Raw genomic sequence first — 22,196 nt, 5'->3', positions numbered from 1 at the left:
TCAATATGCCTATGATTAGAGACATGGATGGCATTGACTGTTTTCCCATGTAAGGTCTTTCCTTTCTGCCTGTTTGAACATGGCTGGAGCTGGAGCTACACTCAGAGCCACCACAAGGCTCGAGGTGGCCTGCTTGGTCTTTATTTATGGGTGTAGCTGTTTGAGTGAGCAAACAAGCTGTACATACCTGACCTTCGTCCTGCTCATGCTGATTAAGCACTGACTTCACTGACTGAAGCATATTACAGTGCTTTTTAATTTATTTACCATAAGCTTCATGATATCAGCTGTTAAATTCATCCACGTCAGAGTGCTAACAACAGCCTACTGATAATTTGCCCAGCCTCCAGACAGGCTATAGTGTGAAGCTGAAGGCCTGGTAGGCAAGCATTTTTTTCCCATTGTATTAGACCACCATGTTTCAAAGATGGATGCATGCTCACCACAGGACAACCCAGCAAAACAAGCACAAGCAGGGTGCTTTGTGTACATAAACTCTCTTTTTATTGCAGGGTACTGTAGTGTATTACATATTAACTTGCAGTAATAAATGTAGTTAAACCAGTTGTACAAGAGCTTCTATAGAGGATTCCTCATACATTATTCAAAGTCCCTATGCACATTTATATTGTAGATACAGTTTGAGTCTTTTGTAGAGCATCACTTGCTGAAAAGCATTGTGCTTCGGCAACACATAGACTAGGGGTGAGCTCAATGTACAGTATTATATTGTATAGGCTTTTGTGTAGTTAGAGGTCTGATACTGAGTTGAACGCCCATAAATAAGTAAATTATAAAAGTAAACAGTGCTATCAGTTGGTGGCAATTCTTCTAGCAATTAAACAAAAGGATATCGTGGCACTTGAATGAGAAACGCCTTAAGGTACTGTGTGAAGGTACTCCCAGATATTGACACAGTAGGGTTAAGAACTCCTTTTCCCAAGGGATGATAACTATCAAAATACTATTGCAGTAAAGGAAAATTATTAATGCCAGGAGTGAATTTGACCCAGAGATGCCATCATCTTCTCAAACTTCAACACTTGGGATGATCAATGTACTTCATTTTATTGTTACAGTTGCAGGGGATTTTTTTTGTTTGTTTGTTTTGCATGTGTGTGTTTAAGTTTGGGAATGAAAAAGCTAAGTTGCCCAGACATCAATCATTCTTTATCTACTGGGTGTTAAGTATTTTGTCTATGAAATGCTATAAAAAGAAATATGTTTACCCATAAATAATTCACAATACAATCATGTTAAAAAAATATTTATTTACAGCGATCTGACTGTTCTACATAAAACAATCTCCTACTTCAGTTGCCTTTTCTTTTCTGTAATACACTTGTATTGACCAAAATTAAGAGTTAAAATTAAAAGTGAATAATAACATTACAAGCAGGGTTACAGACATTGTGCATGCGAGGTCTCACAGAAATTGTTTGAGCTAGACTAATTCAAAGCACTTCTTTTTACAGCCAGGTTCCAGCTTTAACTTGTTTATTAACCATTCCAGATACTTACAGGGGAGCAGTAAGGAGGTGTGGGCATTCAAGTATGCAGCAGCAAGACAGGAATGGAAGACAAAAGTAAAATTCAGGGAGAGGTTTGAATAAAATAATCCTTACTTGTTCTCCTTGTTTTACATAGAATTAGCAGAGAAGGTGCCTTTACCTGTGAGCAGGATTAAAGTTCTTCAGGGATGCTCAGTGCTTCCAGCTATTCAGATGTCACTTGGGAGGCACTGAGGGGTGACTGCTCCCTCTGTGTGCCCAGCAGCATGCAGTACCTGGGTTCTGCTCCAGCAGTTGTGTTTCCTCTGAAACACTGCTCCTTTTCTTCTGTGCTTTGCAGTACAAAAGGTCTTGCCTTTAGATAAGACCTCTCTGACACTTTATCAAAGTCTCTTCCATCATTTTTGGTGCTGCTAATCAGTATTGTCTACTGCAAGAACCATATTAAGTAACAAATCATTCCTTAGTAATATTATTATGGGAATTAGTGTAGCTCTGACAAAAAGAACAAAACAAAACAACAACAAAAAAAAAGGCTTGCATGGCAAGTAAGCTTGGTTGCTTCTTTCCAGACAGGAGATTTTTTTCCCTAATCAAGAAAACAAAGGCTTGAAAGCCCCCAAACCAGACTCCTCAGATATCTTTCTCAAATGAGCAAAAGTCACACCAAGCACAAACAGCTGCTTCACTATATAGGATGCTGCTACCACAAGTTAAGTAGAGACAGCTGTAAGAAGCTGATGTTTTCTGTGTCAACTACATTGGCAGGCTTAATGCTGCTGATTTTCCAGTAAGTACACCTGTGTAACATCTCTGACTATCCCATTTCTGTTATATCTGTGAGGGTCTCTACTAATTCTTCAAAAGAAGGACGTCCTTCAGGTTTCTGGAAGAAAAGAAGAAAAAAAAAAAAAGAAAAAAAAAGCAGAGGATAAATCCAAATTAGCAGATTGATCAATTAAAGTACCCAACTTCAGAAGATGGTTATAGGTACATACAAGCTACTGATTAAAAAATAATTTGTATTTTATTAATACATAATGGAGAAAAGATCAAGTTTAGCACTTGAGAAAATAAATAGATAAATAAATAAACCATGTTCTGCATGTCAGCATGCCAGAAGTTAATAGAATGCTTCCTAAAACTGCAGCAGCATGTACAGAGACGCTTTTTTCTTTCTCTTTTTGTTTTTTTTTTTTTGTTTTGTTTTGTTTTTTTTTTTGTGTGTGTGTGTTTATTTGTTTCCTTTTAGCCAGAAGCCATATGTGGATTTCTTCCCTGCAGTGGTTGTTCAACCCTGATATTCAGAGATATTTTCTGGGCTTTAGATAAAAAGGATGTTCACTGTTGTATCATTTAATACATTGCAGCTCAGTATGGAACAACAAACTCCTGGCTGACATCAGGAAAAGAGGGGACTTCTTCCTCACCTCATCCTCCCTCTGCTGGCAGGCATCCCAGTGGGTGCTTGCAGTGAGCAACCATGCTATGTGCAGTTCAGGTTTCAGTCTCTTAAACTTACTTAGCAGCTTTCATACAGCTTTAAAAGATGGGCAAGAGAGAAGAGGTAGGATAAAGGAGACAATGGTAGCAATGAGATCCCCCAACTTTAAAAATTATTAAAAAGTAATTTTTACTTAAAATTAAAGATTCATTTCCTGTAGACACTGCAGAAGGGACCTCAAGGGATTACTCAGGTGGAAAAGTTGATGAAGTCCATGTTTTGACACCAATATAGAAATAAATAGTTGCTGGAGAAATGGATAAAGAACATCGATGCAAGCACCATATCAGAGTGCACATGGTGAAAGGGAGGCTCTGGAGCAGTGGACAGACATACTGATGTACATCTGGAAAATGGGAAGGCAAATCCACATGTAGTGGGCATACTCATTTTGTATATGAATGTGTTAAGGTTATCATTCAGAGGAAAGCTAGAGAGGTATGCATGGCACAAAGATGTGAAAAAGGTATTACGTTTGGTGCAGTAGAGAAGTGAGACTACAGTCAAATATTCAAAACTAGGGATGGTGTAGACCTATCATATAGATTATGTGCTTTGTATTTATTGGATGCAACAGTCAAAAGAAACAGAGGCTTGTAAACTTAGGCATGACTTGTGAAAAGCATAGTGACAAATACAGAGGATGCCACAAAGTAAAGGTTTTATTGCCCAGTGTTTGAGAATTACTTTCAGATATACATTAGCAATGGAGAATAGAATAACGTAATATCAAAGGAAAACAAGAGCAACAAACCTCATGCCAGCAGCTGTACATGACTTTGTACACTGTATGCGATGCCAAATGTGGTCGATAAAGTCGGTTTCCCTCAGAAATCTCACGGACAACTTCACAATTTGATTTACTTTCAAAAGGCATTTTGCCTTCTGTGAAGACCTCCCACATCAGCACACCTGGATGTGAACCAAAATATTTAGGACAAAATAAGATCCACAAACCCACAAGCTATTTAACAATGTGAGAAGCCCCAAAAATCACTCTTTCTTTTCCATGTATTGATGGACAACTTGAGTTGAATGAACAGAGGAAAACAAAAAAGTTTCAACTGATGCAATTCTGCGCCCATTTAAGTCAGCTAAGATGGTGGTCCATGAAAATGAGATAAACAAGCATTTGGTTAATGCTTACTTACCAGGAACACGCATATCTGTCAAAATCCAATTTTTAGATTAAAAATCTATTAAAAATCATACTCTCTCAAAAATATAGGCAAGATTTAAAAATAAGATCATCTAAAGATTAAGATAGGCAGCATCAATAAAAAGTTGTACTTTCCTCAATCTTATCATTAGTTTTTGGGAAACAATATGTTGCACATTAATCTAATCCACTCACCAAATGACCAGACATCGGATTTGCTGCTGTACTTTTTGAAATGAAAGACTTCAGGAGATGACCACTTGACTGGAAACTTGGCACCTGAAGAGCTGATATATTCATCATCAATGACGTACCTAAAGAATATCAGCAAATGCCATGTATTTTAATGAGACTTAAAGCACAAGCAGCTCTGGCAGCATTTCAACAGGTGGTTTATAATTCCATAAAAATACAGTCTCAATTTATAAGCAAGGAAATTGTATCACTAATTTAATAAAAAATGCACACAGACACCCACACTATGCAGTTAAAAATATTTCTATTTAAATGGGTGATTTAATTGTGAGAAATATGTCAGAATAAAATATTCTAATACCATCTGTGAGACTCACAGGATAGTTGTACTTATTGTATGCTGGGAAAGGTCCCTACACCCCCGGTAAGAAAAAGAGCAACAATAAATAATTGTTGTCTCTTTTTAAAAGAGAACATTTATTGCACATGAAAACTACTGGCAAAAGGTTACACTTATTTACACAGCTGGAGCTACTGGACTCTGCTACCCAACTTCACAGATGAAATTTCTGGCATATTGTTACACAAAATTTTCATCACATACAAAGAAACAACAAGGTGCACTGAAGTATAATTTTGCCCAAGCTTACAGGAGCTGTGTTAAGACCTATCAGATCAGAAGAGTTTATGTGCCTAATACAGGCATTTAGGGGCAACATTTGAAAAGGCTGAGCCCTACATCTGTACAAACTTTGTGCACGTTTTTCCCATATTTACTTTCATGAGAAGATGACAGAGAGACACTACACAACACTTGTCACAGAAGGTATAATGCATAGGCACTTCTAAAGCACCTTTCAAAGGAGGCCACATTGAAAGAAATTGCCTCTTTGCCTCACTTTATTATTATTGGGGCAGGCACAGAACAATGAGAGGTTATTGGATAATGAACGCAAAAAATAAGAGTACAAAACCAGTCAGTTTTGTGAGCTTTGACTAATTAGAGGGTGCTCCCATCACCTCTCCATGGTCTCCCTGGGAAAGCGCCTGTCCTAAAGCCATGCCATTGGTCTTCTCTTTTTGTTAACAGGAACCCATTCAGGTCCATTACTTTCATATTGGACCTTGATAGCCCCTTGGTCTCTTGCTGAATTTTCCAGGGCATTTGGATGAGTCTAGACCTATAGGCCTATTTTTACCTTTATGGCAATCAATGAAACCAGCAGGCAATGCCATGGCACAGCACAGCCTTTTAAAAAACAAGTATGTAGTTATGAACTACTGTGGTAATCCTTAGGTAAGAAATAGGAGGTAAAAATTAACAGAAAGGTGGGTAACGTGGCTGTACTGATCTAATGACTACAGCTGTAAGGTGGACATCACCACCACCTACTGCACAGAGCTACACACTGCCTTTCAATCCAAAAGATGAGCCTATTCAATCCAAAAGCAGCCAGTAAGACAAAGAAACAAAGGATTTTGTGCTGGGCTTGCAAGGAGTGATGGGGCAAGATGGAAGGAGTGAGACCAATTGTCTGGCCAGCCACTGGTCATTCACTCAGTTCAGCTGTAAAATATAGTGCACCCTCTCATGGAAGTCCAGGAGGGCAGAGCTACATTTCTCTGACCTGTGGTTGTTGGAGTGCATTTTGCTCTCTCTTCATGTTTGGCTGGTCCTCTCATTAAACAGAAAAACCACTTCCCTGCTAGAGAACCACACATCACGTTTCCTGCCTGCGCATCCTCCCTGCCTCCTGCCTCACCTACTGAAGTCTCTAAAGGTCAGTACCAAGACCTACATCTCTTCCTGCAGGCTTTCTGTCCTTCTGGGCACTCAGAAAATTTGGGGTACTTGCTTCTTTGAGCCTCTGGTAGTCCTGTGCCTGCTGCTGCTCTGTCCATAAGCTACTCCTGGCATTTACTAGACACTCAGTTCACCTGTCTTAAAGTCACTGATGAGAAGAGAAACAATGCAACATCCCGTTTATGGTACAAGAGTTAAACAGCAGTGTTTATCACTTCAATCAAAATTCAGAAATTGAGCACAGTGGGATTCCCCAAATCATCTAAGGAAGCAGTGAAGTTAGCCCAAGTCCTCATTACCATCAACTGAGAACAGGGCACCCACTAAACTTGTACTTCCTACCTTGCCATGCCGAAGTCAGATACTTTAACGACGTGCTCAGCATTGACTAAACAGTTTCTTGCAGCCTGGGGAAAAGGAGAGAAACATATTTGAAATCTGGGCTAAAAAAATTTTAAGAAAAAAAAAAAACAAAACAAACAAACAAAAAAAAACAGACTAATTGTGTTTCAGCTCATATGGTTTATATTCTAAAAGGAGATGAGTGTCTTGCTCAAAACAAGGAAAAAGTAAAGTTCTGTCTCCAAGCAGGTGAATGCCTTTCACTGCTGTGTAATTACACGTACATAGCATATACTAGCCTGAATGCTTGCAATATTTTCATGTACAGTAAAAGAAATTTTAAGATGCAGAGTCTTAGTTATCCAAGCAGACATTTTCCTGAATGCTAGGCATTTGGACACTCACTACCAATTTTTAAAAGTGTTTTTGTGACCTCTTTGTTCCCTGTGTATGAGGTAGGGAAGACAAGCCACCCATATATCCTGGCATCAAGGTAAGGCAGAGGGAGCATTCGAAATGTGGATAGAGGAAGATTTTGTTGAATCTTACAGGACACATTAGTGTCCCACAGAATTCAGTGGCATGTTCTATATCACCAACATTTACCAAGAACCTCAGAAAACCTACTGTACTTACTAAATCACGGTGAATGAACCTATTTCTTTCCAGATACTCCATCCCTTCACACACATCCTGGCATATGCTCAACAGCAGGTCCCTGCTGAGTTTCCCCCGTCTCTGCCGCAGGTAGTTGAGCAGGCAGCCGTTCTCCATGAACTCAGTCACTACATAGAGAGGCTTGTGGCGCGTGCACACTCCGTAAAGCTGGACCAGCTTCGGGTGGGAGAGTTTCCTGTTCAGGATTGCATTTCAGTCAGGTGATCGTCTGCTCTTGGCAGATGACTAGACTTTTCATTCTCATGATGATACTGAAAAACACTTTCAGTACTTGCTAAATATCCTTCAGTTCAGCTGGCCTCAGAGTTGTCTCACTACCTAACACATTCTGCAATTTCCTCCAAAAAGTTCTGCAAGATCATCATAGTCCCTCCAATACTTAATGGACAAATGCAACCTTGATATGGATAATATGAAATGGAGAGATCTAACTATATTTGGTTTTCAGGCAGGGACACGAACTGCTGCAAGCGTTCTCCTCAGCTTCCACCTCCTTCTATGGCCATGCCAAAAGCAGGTCTGAATACTTCTGTAATTTGCAAAATTAGCAGAAATGGCAATACAGTTTCTTAGAAGCTTTAGTTAGGTATGAGCTGTGCCTGTGCTCCCAGAAGCACTAAACTATGGGTGAAAGAATAGCTGTAGGAGCAACTACCAGCACATTTACCACGCACTAACCTCCACCATGCAAAGCAGCACACACTCTAAAGAAAGACTCTGGTGATGGGTGTAGCAAGCACCTGCTTAGGTCATTACATCAACCTTTCTGTCCTGCACATCCATTACTCCCATCAAAGTGGTTTTGTTTGCTTGTTTTAAATTGTATTAGGATATATCTATTTTTCAGTCATCTTCACATCAACTATCAGACAGAATAATTTTTGTACTTACATCATCACTTTGGCCTCCTCAATGAAATCGTCCTCAGACATTGCACCTTCATTGATCGTTTTGATGGCAACTTTGATGGTTGCTTTCCATTTACCCAGCTGAACAACTCCAAACTGCCCGCGTCCAAGCTCCTTCATAAACGTCAGTTCTGATGGGTTTAATTCCCATTCCTCTATAAAAGCAACCCAATGTTACAATAGTCTAGGAGACACACCTGGCTAACCTGGCTATTTGCAGATAATGCAAACAGAGAAAATTCACAACCCTTCATCAGCTTTAGCATGGGTTTTAAATAACTGGAATTTCCCACACATATGTGTATAGACGTGAATGTTATTTTGCAGCTTGTAGAATGTGACTGCTTTGCAAACTGCATAATGCTGGAATGTCTGAGTCTTGAAGATAAGGCAAAGTTTTGATTACGTCTGAGAACTTTTTTAGCATTATCATATGTGATGTTTTTAACTCTAAACCAGTTCCGTGGGACAGTATAGCTACAGAAATAGTTACTGGATGCCTCCATTGTATTAACCAAAATAGTTCTGCCCTCCAGAAATATTAAGCCTTGATATTGATGAAAACATTCACAGTAAAGATATATATATAAAAGACATTCCTTTATATATATATACATATATATATGTTTATGTGTACTTATCTACCACCCAATATTAGCTTCCTGATCTATGTACACAGCACTGGTATTTACTGCTTGTTTTCTATCAATGTGAAAGGTTTCACTCTTATTTCTACATCCTGCAGAATCAACAAAGAAAATCTTCCTCATAAATAATATTAATTTCAGTTTTTGTAGACATTTAAATACATAAAATATAATTTAAAAATGTATTAAGTGTCTATTTAAGTCTGCTTACAAAAGTCCAGATAGCTCTGAAATGCACTAGTGGTTGTAAAAGAAGCACCACACTGACTGAACTGCAGGAATTGAGTCACGTCTCATTTAGTTCTGACACCTTATGAGGAAATGCGTGTCTGATTTTCATGATTATGAAGGTGTTTATGTATTAACTTACGACTGGGAAATTTCACTGACACAACTATTAGCTGGATGAATGTGATCTCAATTCTTGCCTAAACAGAAACCTAAATCTCCACCAAAAAAAAAGATAAAAAATTTACCGTAACTAAATCCCACTGTTGCTGGTGAAGAACCTCCAGTTGATCCAACTGGATGTCGGAGACGAGTGATAAGACCTGTAGGAAACAAAGTACCAATATTCTGTTGACCAATTGCACTATTTTAAAGTGTGCTACATCATACCTTTTCTCAAAAAAATATAAAAAATAAAAAAAAAAAAATTGATATAGATACCTTATTTCTTGATGTTAATTTTTCTTACAAATTCTCACTGAAGAAATGGAAGCGGACACTACCCTTTTCCAGCCTGCTTGATAAGTTACTGTTTCAGAATACAAATACTCTTTTCAAAATTCTAAGTAATTGCTTCTCTTTGTTTTTGTTTTTAAGTTTATTACTAGATCTATGACAATACCATTTTGGGGTACCAGCGTAATCAGACAACTTCTATCTTGAAGAAATGATATTCAAAATTATTATTTAATTAAGTAAATGATGTGTCTATTAATATGTTGCACTCCTGTGCAAATGCACTGTTACTCTACTTCAAACTTCAGACCACTACAAAAGTATCTACAGTATCATACAACCAGAAGTGACGCTCTTTCTTGCTTGTACAGTGTTAGTGATCTTAAGTAATACTGCATGAGTTCTACAATACTACATCACCAACATAAACAGTGTCTTAAGTACGCTTTCTCAGTATTGTTTCCCGCTGCAAGAAATATTTTTGTGTCTGACATTCCTTTTTCTCTCAATTTATGAGCCAACAGTACCAATGAACACAACCCTTTCTACTTTCCTGATTTTTAATCTAAAAAGTGTGTCTTTGCTTTTTTAAAGCTAGCTCATTGTGCTCACCAAGGACACCCTGCATGCATTCATTCATTCTTTCCAATGTTACTTTCAGATCCTTTTCTGTTTCATGCATTTACTACCACCCCTTTCCCTCAGGTGAAAGTTTCTGTCCATTGCTGTCTCTTCCTGCCTCGCTAGCGTGAGGGGCTTTGTGCTTTCCTATCTCCAGTCATTCAGGGTAAAAAAATGTTTTATACCATATTAAAATGATAGGCAGAACCAAGATGAAGGGCAATTTTTAATGCTAGAAATTATAAAAGGCTGCTGTGAGCCAACAACTAAAGGTGGCTGACACTGGTAAGATGCAAGCTAGTGTTGGAGAGTCCTTGTGCTCCCTAATTCTGCCTTTTCTTTGAAGGGGGTGAGCATATGTGCCAAAATCAATAAAAAGCTGCCTACTGATGCATAGCATGGTTCCTGTTTTTCTTAAATTCTATACATGCAAGTCACTGGGTTGTAGGCAAGGAAAGAATTATGATAAAGTTTCATGGAAGTCTCATTCAGCCACATATGAACCAGCAGAATACAGAGTAGGTAAGTACATAAGGTACTTGTAGCTTTTTTAAATTAATTTCATTCATGTCTATGAGTTTGGTAGGCTCATTCCTCCCATGACATATGCACATTGCAGCTACAACTCCAGCAGAAAAGATCGTGGCATACTTGAATTTATTAGCAACAGAAAAATTTGTGTCTCTTTTTATAAGGAAAGGATTAGTGGAAGAGTCACTTCCAATCTTTCAAAGTCCTGATGAGCTTCAAAGCATCAGCAGTAATACCTTAACAGCTTATACCCATTACCTGCAGCATTGTGTCGATGATATTGGATAAGTTCAGGAACAGATGAGAAGAGATATTTTTCTGCTACATAATATTGTTCGAAGTGGTTTTTTTTAATTTGATAATGCCGAATGTCTCCACTGTGACTTCTGAAATCAACAAGCGATTATGATTTTCAGCAAAAAATAATTGATACTATAAACCTAATTAAATTTTACTTGAAAAGCATGCACACAAAAAATCTGAAAACTTGGGATACAGTTCCCTAATTAAAATGACTGCGCATAGTTGGGATACTGTTTCAGGGGAAAAAAAGAAAAAAAGAAAAAAGAAAAAAAATAAAGCAAAAGAAGAAAAAGAAAAGAAAAAAAAAAGGGAAAAGGAAAAAGGGAAAAAAAAGAAAGAAGAAAAAAAAGAAGACAAAAAAAAAAAAGAAAGAAAAAAGAAAAGAAAAAAAAGAAAAAAAAAAAAAAAAGAAAAAAAAAAAAGGCTTTCTGAGTAGGTCTCTTTCCCAGCTTTGGGAGGTAGCATTGTCGCATTGTCCTGGTTTTGGCTGGGATAGAGCTAATTTTCTTCCTAGTAGCTGATGTGCTGCTGTGTTTGGATTTAGGATGAGAACAGCTGACCCAAAGGGACCAGAGGGATGTCCCATACCATATGGCTTCATGATGAACAATAAAACCGGGGGAGTTGGCCCAGGGAGAGGCTGCCAGCACTCAGGGACAGGCTGGGCATTGGTCCATGGGTGGTGAGCAGCTGCATTGTGCATCTCTTGTTTTGTGTATTCTTTTATCAGTACTATCATTTCTATTATTATTTTCCCTTCATCTTCTTTCCCATTAAACTGTCTTGATAATCTCAGCTCACAATTCTTTTACCCTTCCATTTTGGTGGGTGGTAGAAGGGAGTGAATGGATGATTGTGTGGGGCTTATCTGCCTGTTGTGTTAAACCACAACATGTCTTGTGTGTTTTATTGCACAAGTATTTATCCCTGTATCATTGCATCTATAAGAAGCAGCTGTAGCACTAACAGATGTAGGAGGGCTGAGGGATAGCCGTAGGGGACTGCTACAGATGTGAGGGGAAAGCGAGCCCAGTAACAGTCCTCCAGCTGAAGAAAGATGGTACAGAGAGGAGATTTTAGGAGAAAAATTGGGACCACCAAGGAGCCTGGTAGTAATTTACACTGAGCAGAGCCTGCTGAGAAGAAAAGCAGATCGATACAGTGGCCAAAGGGCTGTGCTGTGGTGGCATGGTGGGGCAGCCACAGCACTTGACATAAAAATTAGCAAGATGTGAATGAATGTAAGGTCTTACTGCCTGTGTTACATGGGTGGGATGAGCAGCCTTCACAGCAGATTATTTGAGCATTTCTATGAGTGCATGTCGTAGCAGGGCATTGGCACCCTGCCCCCCAGACCTACTGCCCACCACCAGCACTTCAGCATACGAGGGCATTTCCCCAGAGCGCTGCAATTCGCTGCAGTGCCCCCTGAACAGCCCCCCCAGTATTTCACTGCTGCTGTGCACCATATACCCAGCCTGCCCACGTATCCCAAGGAGCTTTAGGAAAGCTTTTCCTTCAGACTTTGAGTCAAGCCATAACCATTTGGAGCAACTCACCCTTTAGACCGTGAATACACAGACAGTGTAAGGAGTCCCCGCTGGCTTGAATCTCTGACAACAAATGCACCTTCTTTGGACTGAAAAGAAATCCAGGTAGAGTTATTTTCTGCCTTTGAGCTCAAATGAAAGTCCTTTGAAATAGGACTTGCAGCTGATCAGCAAGTTCTGTGGAATACCTATGACTACCAGGGAGGGTGATAAAGCAGTAGTGAACAGGAATTGACAGCCAGGTACATAGCAGAGCAAAATTAACCGAGCCAAAATACCAAATGCCAGACCATTTCTTGGAGCTAAATATTTTAGGTGGATACTCTTCTGTGTGAAGTAGTGAAAAATCTTGTATTTATTAAATATATATATACAAATCACCAGAAAAAAAAAAAAAATCTGTAAAACAGTTCTGAGATGTTCTTCTCTATTTTGTCTTGCCCAAGCCCTGTTTTAGTCCTTGAGCTTAATGAATTTAACTGAGATAGATGTTTTCATAACTGATAGATGGATTCCTGGCTCTGTACATAAGGAAGACACTGGGGTTTTGTTAAGCTCTGCCACCTTACTAACTTACTTACCATGTGGATTTCAGTCATCAGTGTTTCATACCACAGACAAGTGCAGCAAACTCCATGTAATTTGATTTATCCAATATGGAAAATCTACACAGAATTTGCTGGGACTACTAAAAATTCTGGGAAGGGTGGACAGTCTGCACTGTACAGTCTCCCCAGAAAGCCATCTCTTTGTTTTAGGTCACCTGCTCTTACTGCATGCTGAGCAGATTTGGATTTGACTGTTGAAATGCTTGATGCCGTTACTGATAAATCTTTGCAGATATCGTTAACTCTATGTATAAGCAGAGTTACCTTCTGTTGCAAGAGCAGTTCTGCCTGGCTTCTGTTGATGTTTTTGCAGTACCACCTGCAAGAACAAGACAATTTTTCCTTTAACTTCAGCCAGAAAAATATGTTTGCTCTGCTACACAGAAGGCAAGGTTTAGTCTTAATAGTTGAACGGTTTCCCATCAAAAAACCTGAACAGAACTATTGTTGTATATCAAACGTCTCTTAATTTGGAATTACTTCATTACACCACTGTAAATACAACAACTACTTCCCCCATTGACTGATTCACTGTGATTAAGCATGAGGTCACACAAAAGAAAAAAACAGGAAGCAGTTACGCCAGACTGTGATGAAATTTACAGTCAGGCTCACTGCTTCAGACCTCACTTCACTAGAGTTTTGCTGAATTTTACTCTTCTCTCCAGGAAACCAGACTGACTTGATTATAACTAACTTCCAGTCAATTAACTATACATGTTCACAACAGGAAGAGATCAGAATATAGACATATTATGTAGTGAGCCTACAGAAATATGAAACATCTGGATTCTGTCATTATGGTTTATGCTGTTGAAGTCCTTGGTGCCTGTAACTCCACATTACATACTCCAAGCAGATAAATCAAAATCAAAATGGTTAATTCCGTCTAAGAGCTTTCAATAAAGAAAACACCTGTTCATATCTAGTAAAGACTGAAGGGTCAAGCACTGAAATGTACCACACCATTTTTAGAAAAGAAAGCAGTCATCATTTTCAAGGGTACTTACTCATATGTTTCTAAATTACTTTTCTTGTTCTCAGTAACATAGTTGCTGGGAATTAGGCCTTCATTCCTGAAAAAAACATATTGAGGATAATGTTATAGTAAGATGTAAAATATTAATAGCATTAAGGTAAGCATCTTACTTTTATTGAATGACAAAATTTATTTATACTATTGGCTATGTCTTTAGATACAGAATCCTAGTGTGGGAATTGAATAAGAGTCTTAATTCCATTCATCCCAGGCAAAATCTTTCTGTCCCACAGCTTTGGAGGGCTACTGTAATGAGAAAGGCATCTGGGATAAGTACTTATAGAGTGCCATGAACAACATGTTAAGAAAAAATAGAAAAAAAATAGAAAAAAAATAGAAAAATTTAGAAAAAATAACATTTCTTCCAAACCAGAAGCCAGTTGTTTTATTTCTAGCCTTCTAATTCTGCCTTGAAGAAATGTAAAGTGTGTGCTTGCATGTATATACAAAATAATAATCCAGTGGACTCTCACTACAAATCTGAGTTGAGAAAAGTTACCTAAAGGAGGCTTCTGAATGAAAAAGAGACAGATTTATATAACCTGTAACAACTCCTAACATCAGATTACAGGACACACTGAAGAAAATGTGAAAGGGGAACAACATAAAACAAACATAAATGTGGAAACATCAATAAATTAAGTTTACTATCTCTCTAACATGTCCAAGAATTTTGGATTAGGGGTTTTGTTTCAGGCAAGTGTCTTGCCATTACCTGTGGTCTTTATGAGGTCTTTACACTTAACACACAACATTGTAAAGCACTTGAAACACATAAAGCCGTATTTTCACAAGGCTCAAGAGCCCAGTGGTTCATATGGTCCTCAAATGTCCTTATGTAGCTCAGGAACTTACTAAGTATAGGACTTAATTTTATGTTCCCACTAGACAGGAGATGCCATACCAATTCTTGGAGTACTAGACACTGCCCAAACTCTTCCCAATTAATCTGTGTCCCTTATATATATCTGGACACTTTCAAACCTCCCCTAAAGTTCATGTATCTTGTCCTATCTGCCTTCAGGGTTGTAGGATAACCCCACAATGGTTGTTTTAGGTTCTTCTTTCTGTGTAGGAAGAGAGAATGAAATTAGATGTCAATTCTCTTACCCATGCTGGTCTCTTGCCTTCCACCAGTGGGGATCATACTGTTCAAGGATAATGTATTCTTCTGACTTCTTGAGTGTTAAATCAGACGGTCCTCTAGCAAAAAAGTCATATAGTGCAATAACTTTGACATTTTTTGTGTAGTCTTCCAAGGCCTCAGCAGGTAGAGGAGGTAACGGCTTGTTCTTTACACGCAATTGCCTCTTACGCTAGTGGAAGAAAAGTATCTTTCACAGTTAGTCTTTTTTCCCTACTACTTCCCCTACTGCTATAGCATCTCAGTAACTGAAGGGAACTAATCATGATCATTACCTTCCATTGTAAAACACCATCATCATGTCACTTGTAAAATAGTGAGACTCACATCTGAGTAGTTTGCTATCAAAGCCAAAATTACAATGGAAAGTAAAGTAAATAATAGAGAAGCCATCTTCCTTGTCTCCCTCCCCACTCTTTGGGTGACTTTTACATGATATGAAAGCTGGGAGAACTCAGTGTAAATTAGCAGAGCAGCACTGCAAACAGTGGAGTTACTCTGTCTGGCAATTTGGCCATTTATCTGAAGAATTGATATGGAGAGTGCTGCAGACATTCTTGCATTCTTAGCAATTGAGCAGGAACAGTCTTTTTCTTATGCATCATGCTAGGTTTTAGCTTTACACTCAGTTATGCTTTGAAAACTCAGATTCATTCAGTTTAGATCTAGCAAAACAAAGGTGGACTTTTCACATGCAGCTGAGCAAGGTGAGATTGTATCTGCCCAACAGGACAGACCCATTCTTCCCACCTCCATCACACAAACCCTAAAGTTGGAGAAGAAATTGCCCATGTCCAAGCGAGCTTGGGAAACCTCGGTGTGACCCTGCATTTCCATCAGTATGAATCTTTATATACCTGAGCTTCATAATTTTTATGCAACAAAGCAACCTACACACTCAAGAGTTGGTTACTCCTCTGCTTGTTTTGGTACTGAGTCATTGGATGGCACGTCACCTCAATTTGTGTTAAACCTGACAAAATGTTACTTACCCTGCACTTCCAAGTAGATGCATAGGAAACCTTTGGTTGCGAGGCAGAGTACTGGGTCACCAGGCCAGTATCAGGGTCCAGGTTCATTTTTGTTCTCATTGCTCTAATTTTGAAGAACAATTAACAGTTCTACTGAAAATAGACTTTGAAAAGTCTACTATGTATAGACATTTCAATCATTCTATTTGCTGAAAAGCAGAAGAATTTTACATACCTTTTTTGCACTGTGCAGCAGCAGCAGCAGCAGAAAACAGACTGGATGGTGTGATCTGTGAACAAGAACATTTTCCATATTTATAGTGATCCTGTTGGCTTGTTTACAGAATTAAGGACTACTTAGCTCTATTATTAGTTTTGTCTTGCTGTGAGGTGTATGGCAAACCATTAAGACTAAATTTGCACGCAGCAAATGGAGCAGAGCTTTCTTCCCACACCAGCTATATGTATCCACTGCGTCCCTTATTATGTCTTTTAATTATGAGGACATATTATGTGTTAAACCCGCTCACCATATCAGAAAAAAAAAAAAAAAAAAAGGGCATCATCAGCCAGATTGGTACTGATCTAACTGATTGCACTGCCCCATGCAAGCTCTAACCAGTGCAATGAAAGGGATGGGAACATCATTACTGACAAGAGGCAGAGAAATGTCCACTTTTAGCAATGACAGAATTTTTTGAACCATTTGAGCCAGATATAAAACCACATTTACATGTCAAGCTTTTTTTTTATTCTGAGTTTTACTAAAGGAGACACAATACATTCAGTTCTTTGAATTAATACTGATTTTCTTGATTCTGTTCCAGCCATTAATATAATTAGCCAAGGTTAAAAATGTTATCAAAATAGGCACTTTAAACTTATATGCCAAGTAGTTGATAATCCAGAGATAAATACAGTAGACACAACACAATATCAGATATATCATATATTTTCAGAAAAGTTAATATAGTGTATCTTTTTTGAGATAAGGTTCCTGAGGTCTCGGTATGTTGTTGCTTTATTTTGTTAACAGTTGGACTTGATGATCTTGAAGGCCTTCTCCAGTTTATGATCATTCACATGACATGTACAATCCCACCATGTCTTCCACTTCTTGTCTTTCTCTCATAGTATTTTTGGCTTGTTAATCCTAATGACCTAATCTAGCTTGGAATAAATAGGATAGACCTTCTGGTGTCCTGTAAGAATTTTTGCCAATGCCTTTTACCAATGCTTCAGCAAAGTGTGCTGAGAGTGTTAACCCTACCACTCAAAGCATTACGTAACCTTACTGCATGATGAAATGTAATTATTTTCTCTGTAAAGGTACATTACTTAGTACATCTTGCACTAACAAAAGGAGAGAAAATCAGAAGTCAAAAAGATAAGGGGGAAATTAGTTCTCAATTGGAAGAAGAAGAGACCGATCTCATATGTGTTTTGGTTAGTGTATTTATCATGAAAGCCGTGGGGCAATTTCCCTTAGACTGCTGCATCCTGTGAAGAACCCGTCGTGTGGGAAGCAAGCAGACACATTAATCACAACATGCTATCGACTGTTTGATAAAAGTTTCCACTGACGGCTATGCAAAACAGACCAATTACAAATACCCAAGCCAGCTGACACCAACGATTTTCTTTAAAGAAACCAGGCAAAACATTTGAGCAATATAACTTATTTGCTGCATGGTTTTACAGTGTATTAAACTGTCCCTCAGCTGCTTAATACTATAGTAGCTTAATTTTGTCTGAATACAGTCTCTAGCATTGTTGTATAATACTTAATGTCTTAAGTAAGAACAAGCTTGGAATGAGCAATCCCTCTCAAAAAGTCAGATGGGAAATATTTGTTTTATTAACATTGCTTTAAAATAATGTCCACTGCTCCTGAAACAATAATAATAATAATCATCATCATCATCATCATCATCATCATCATCTGGATTGAGATAGCGTCAGTGTGTTAAGGAGTGCCTGTAAAGCAGAACAAGTGCTTTGGAAGCACTTTGCATGATAGCGTAGTCTTGCATGTACTAGAGACTTTTGAGGGATCTATTACAATTTCATTCAAAAAAGGGGTGTTTAAATTTCAGTACAAATAATTACATGCTACTCACCAAACTTTCCCAATTATCTTGAGACAGAATTGTGTTTGTCCCTTGACCTGGACTGTCTTAGGTTCCCATTTCTTTTTATAATCAATTTTGTGTTTCAATGCTTCCTAGGACACATGCTTTATTTGGTGAGTTATTTTGTTATGGCTGGAGTGTCTAACCAATTAAAGATAACAAAATAGGACCAAGGCTAGAAGTTAAGGCTCAGATTAGACTGAGGGTGTGGGCCCAACAAGCCCATTCTGCACTGAGTTTCTGGGTCCTGAGGGGCAGTATGGTTCTACTAAGATCCTGTCTCCCACCTCTCCCTACCAGGATATTTTAAGGATCAAATCAAGGCCTAAAGGAAGAAAATTTCCAGCTCTGGAAACACACCAGCCTTCATACATCCGTTCCCTGCAAACTCACTTCTGAAATTCTGAACGTACATTACTCCTTTAGCATTTGTAAAAAAAATTAGTAGAAATTAATGAAAGCATGAATTAATGCAGTGTAAGCTGCTGATTTCTATTTCGAAATTTTTGAGTTCTGAGAGGAAACATTGTCAGGGAGTGCTGAGAGACAGCAGCCTGGAGCTATATGGAACTGAACCACAGGTCTTCAGTGTAGGTCCTGCTTTAGTTAAACTGAAGTCAGACTGGAAATGTTGACCTGATGGATTGGAGTTTCAGCAGCTCAAGCGAAGATCGATGCATTGATTTCTGCATTGAACATCCTCCCTGGTCATTGGTAAGCTCCTTGCACAACACTTTCTCACCTCTAGATTGAAATAATATTAGTTCAGTTCATAACTCGTTACCAATGAGCCTATGATGTTATTTGGTTGTAGGTCTTTTTTTTTTTTGTCTTTTTTTTTTTTTTTTTTGATAGACTTGGCCAACAACACTGCAAGCGGTGAAAGCTTTGAGACACTGAATAATTTTATTAAACTGGCTTATATCTTGATCTTCTGCGAGCAACACAGGAAGATCTCTATGTGTAGAGCTGCCTCCAGGTGCCACAGCGATGCTCACGGCAGCGCTACAGGAAGTCTGCATTTCCTGCCAGAAGCTTCTCGGAGTTGCACACGCCCTCCTGTAACTGCGGCTCTTCCTTCCTTTATTTCTTTCTCTTCTTCTCTTCTATTCAAAAGCCGTAAGTCAAAATAATAAAAAATACTAAAACACCACCCACTCCTCCACTTTAAGGCAAAAAAAATTGCTAACTTTTTCCAATGCAAGTAAGAAATTGAAAGTAGATTTCTAGAAGTCAGAGTTTTCAATACTGCTTCTTGTTTTCCTTTCTGCTATGCTCTAACTCAAATCACAGGACTCAGTGGAATAATTCTGGTTTCCTTCAATTTCAAAACAAGGACCTTTTCTTAAGCAAAACACTCTGCATTTGTCAACTATTATGTTAGATTCTATATATTCAACTATATATGTTAGATTCACATACATAATAGCACGTCACACTGACATGTTCATCATTTAAAAATTAAGTGGTGATGGAATCAGTGAGAGCTGTACATCAGCAAGAAAAAAATCACATTTTGCATTTGCGTTTTGGACCCCATTTTTTGAAGAGAACAGCAAGACTAGTAAGATCTATTATATGAGTGACAGACTTACTGCTTGGACAGGACACAGGAAAGAGATATTGGCTAACAGAAGAAAATATTCAATAATTTTTAACAGCAAATTTTTTGTAAGGCTGTTAAAATAAATCAGTTATGGACCCATCACTGTTATCAGGTCCTGCTTCTCTGTTTCCTACATAACCAAACCTTTTTCCAAAACTTCCAGAGAAATTGGTCAAATCTTGCTTCTTTTAAATCCACCGAAGGAAGATTTCTCCGGCACCCGCAGCCCCACTAGACCTTTCAGCCCACATTTCCTAAGTTATGTCAAAACATAAGCTACCAAAACACATTCTGCTTTGATCATCAGGAAGCATAACTCATCATGAATCAATTAAAGTGGGTAACTTAAAACCTACGTTTAAATCAAACAAGATGAAAATTTAGTCTGTTGAATCTCCTTCTTTAATGAACCTCCTTCTTTAATTGAGTGGAGAATTTTCTCTCTCCAATTTCTGATGGATGTTTGCAATCTCAAAGTTCAGCCATTCTACAAATAATTCAACATGGGAACAAAAACGTATCCCATTTCACTGCTTGTGTCTTTTTCTTTCCGGAAATGGCTATATTAGGAGGAAAACACTTGTTTTTAAGAGTGTCATATTATCTTTCTGATGACAGAATAACAAGTAATTATCCCAATGCTAATACAGAGCTATGATAACCTATAGGATGATGTCCAAAATTGGACTTTTATCATGCACAGTTTGAAAAGAGAAAAGATACTGTGGCAAGGAAAGCATGTGGAAGAAGTGGAAATCCTAGGAAAGTGGTTTTCAAGCTGGCCTTATAAACAACGAGCTTAAAATTTTGCAGCTGATATTTTTATAACCAACTAGGAGGCCTGAAAAAAAAAATCTGCCTGTGCACAATTGAGCAGATGGGATGCTAGAGGAAGAAGAAAAGGATTGGCCTGTTGTGAGGTGAAACAGCTGTTTGCTTGAACAGCTGAAATACAGTCCCAACAAAACTTAAAAGGCACAGTGAAAACATGGAAGTCCTTTGCGATAGCCTGTCAGCAGGTGTTCTATGTCCAAAACCACCCTACAGAATGCTTTAGGTTGATAAAATTATCTGTGTGGCCAATTCATGTGCAATCTCCCTCCTATCTTCAGTTATGCCTCCCTTTAATTTGTAGTCTTGGGGAAACAGTATCAAAGGACTTGATGAAAGCAACAGGTTAGAGATGAGTTTTTATCATTTGCATTTTATAATTTTATTTCATAAGCTTCTTGGCTTAAGCTTGTTTTTCTGATTCAATGTGTCTCAAAGCACTAGTAATTTTGAAATTGCTGTAGTCCCTTTCTAGCATGTACATTTTTATAAAGCAAATCAGCTTCACCCATCAAAACGAAACCTTTAATATAACACACATTATGCCTCCTGATCAGGTATGTTTGCACCTTATCTAGTAGAAAGTAACAGTACAGTTTGCTGCTAAAAATACTTCGAAAGACAAGTTTTTAGTTTTTCAGTTGTGTAAGTTTAGGCTTTATATATTTTCCTGAGTTAATTCTGCACTGGAGCAAAGACAACTCTAGTCATACCAAACTTTTTATTCATGTCTATCCTGTTCATACTTTTAAGGACAGCAAGTGGGAGTATCTCTGTACCTGTCTGAAAAAGTAGATGTTTTGCTGAACCCATCATATACTAGATTCATATTCATGTAGTAATTTTGAAAGTAAGTCAAAACAAGGAGTCCAAATACAGATCACCTAAGCAGCAGAAGAGGAAGCTGTTTGGCATTTTTATGGCAATATTTAAATCACTCATTTGCTAAGTATACAGCTACTGCACAAAACAATACTTCCAAGATAAAAATATGTGGGCCAATTTACTTACAGGTAGAAAGAATCATATCTGGCTGTCTGCTTATATTCAAATGAAATGCAAACCTTTCTTCATCAGTTGCGCCAGTAAAACACCCCTGTCTGAGTGCCTACTGTCTGAGTGCCTAGCTCTGCTCTGAAGCCTAGTAAAACACAAATACATTTTGACCCCACCCACTTTCCTAAAGAAAAAAAAAAGTAGATACTAATCACACATCTGGTAAGTTAAAGAAAAAAAAAAATCTGTCTGCCTGTCAGCTTTCTAGAATCAAATACATACTTTAAAGAAAAAATATTGCACTATAATCAGTAGGGTTAAGTACTGCTTTAAAATGGGGAAAAATGCAGCAGATGTATACCAGAATTTGGTTCATTTCAGATGAATTTTTGATCCTGGCATTTGAAAAAAAAAAAAAGTTTTACTGAGACA

General features: G+C 38.1%; 1 protein-coding gene across 4 annotated transcripts; it reads right to left on the bottom strand.

The window, feature by feature from the left end:
- Positions 1-1,250: 1,250 nt before the first annotated feature.
- On the bottom strand, positions 1,251-21,926 carry LOC101800842 (tyrosine-protein kinase TXK). 4 transcript variants are annotated; one of them, XM_005028098.6, is made up of 15 exons: positions 21,780-21,926; positions 16,435-16,489; positions 16,221-16,323; positions 15,195-15,400; positions 14,056-14,121; positions 13,310-13,364; positions 12,447-12,526; positions 10,843-10,970; positions 9,225-9,299; positions 8,085-8,256; positions 7,152-7,368; positions 6,516-6,580; positions 4,370-4,488; positions 3,770-3,927; positions 1,251-2,397 (listed from the first exon to the last, which is right to left on the bottom strand). In XM_005028098.6, the coding sequence occupies exons 1-15, from the start codon at positions 21,793-21,795 to the stop codon at positions 2,329-2,331; spliced, it is 1,584 nt and encodes a 527-aa protein (XP_005028155.1). In that variant the 5' UTR covers positions 21,796-21,926; the 3' UTR covers positions 1,251-2,328. The 4 variants fall into 4 exon arrangements, with proteins under 4 accessions (XP_005028155.1, XP_005028156.1, XP_038034592.1 ...); XM_005028099.6 differs by having other exon boundaries at positions 16,221-16,349; positions 21,780-21,875; XM_038178664.2 differs by having other exon boundaries at positions 15,195-15,287; positions 16,221-16,349; positions 21,780-21,875.
- Positions 21,927-22,196: the final 270 nt, after the last annotated feature.

Source organism: Anas platyrhynchos, chromosome 4 (assembly GCF_047663525.1).
Source record: "Anas platyrhynchos isolate ZD024472 breed Pekin duck chromosome 4, IASCAAS_PekinDuck_T2T, whole genome shotgun sequence".
In the NCBI taxonomy this organism is placed as follows: Eukaryota; Metazoa; Chordata; class Aves; order Anseriformes; family Anatidae; genus Anas; species Anas platyrhynchos.
This window is presented reverse-complemented; position numbering and strand designations above follow the sequence as displayed.

Excerpts from the sequence above, each read along its gene's own strand:
- LOC101800842 (XM_005028098.6), bottom strand. Across the intron at positions 15,401-16,220 it reads CATCTACTTGGAAGTGCAGG|CGTAAGAGGCAATTGCGTGT; the intron begins GTAAGTAACATT and ends TTCTTCCACTAG. Across the intron at positions 2,398-3,769 it reads TGTACAGCTGCTGGCATGAG|AAACCTGAAGGACGTCCTTC; the intron begins GTTTGTTGCTCT and ends CTTTTCTTCCAG.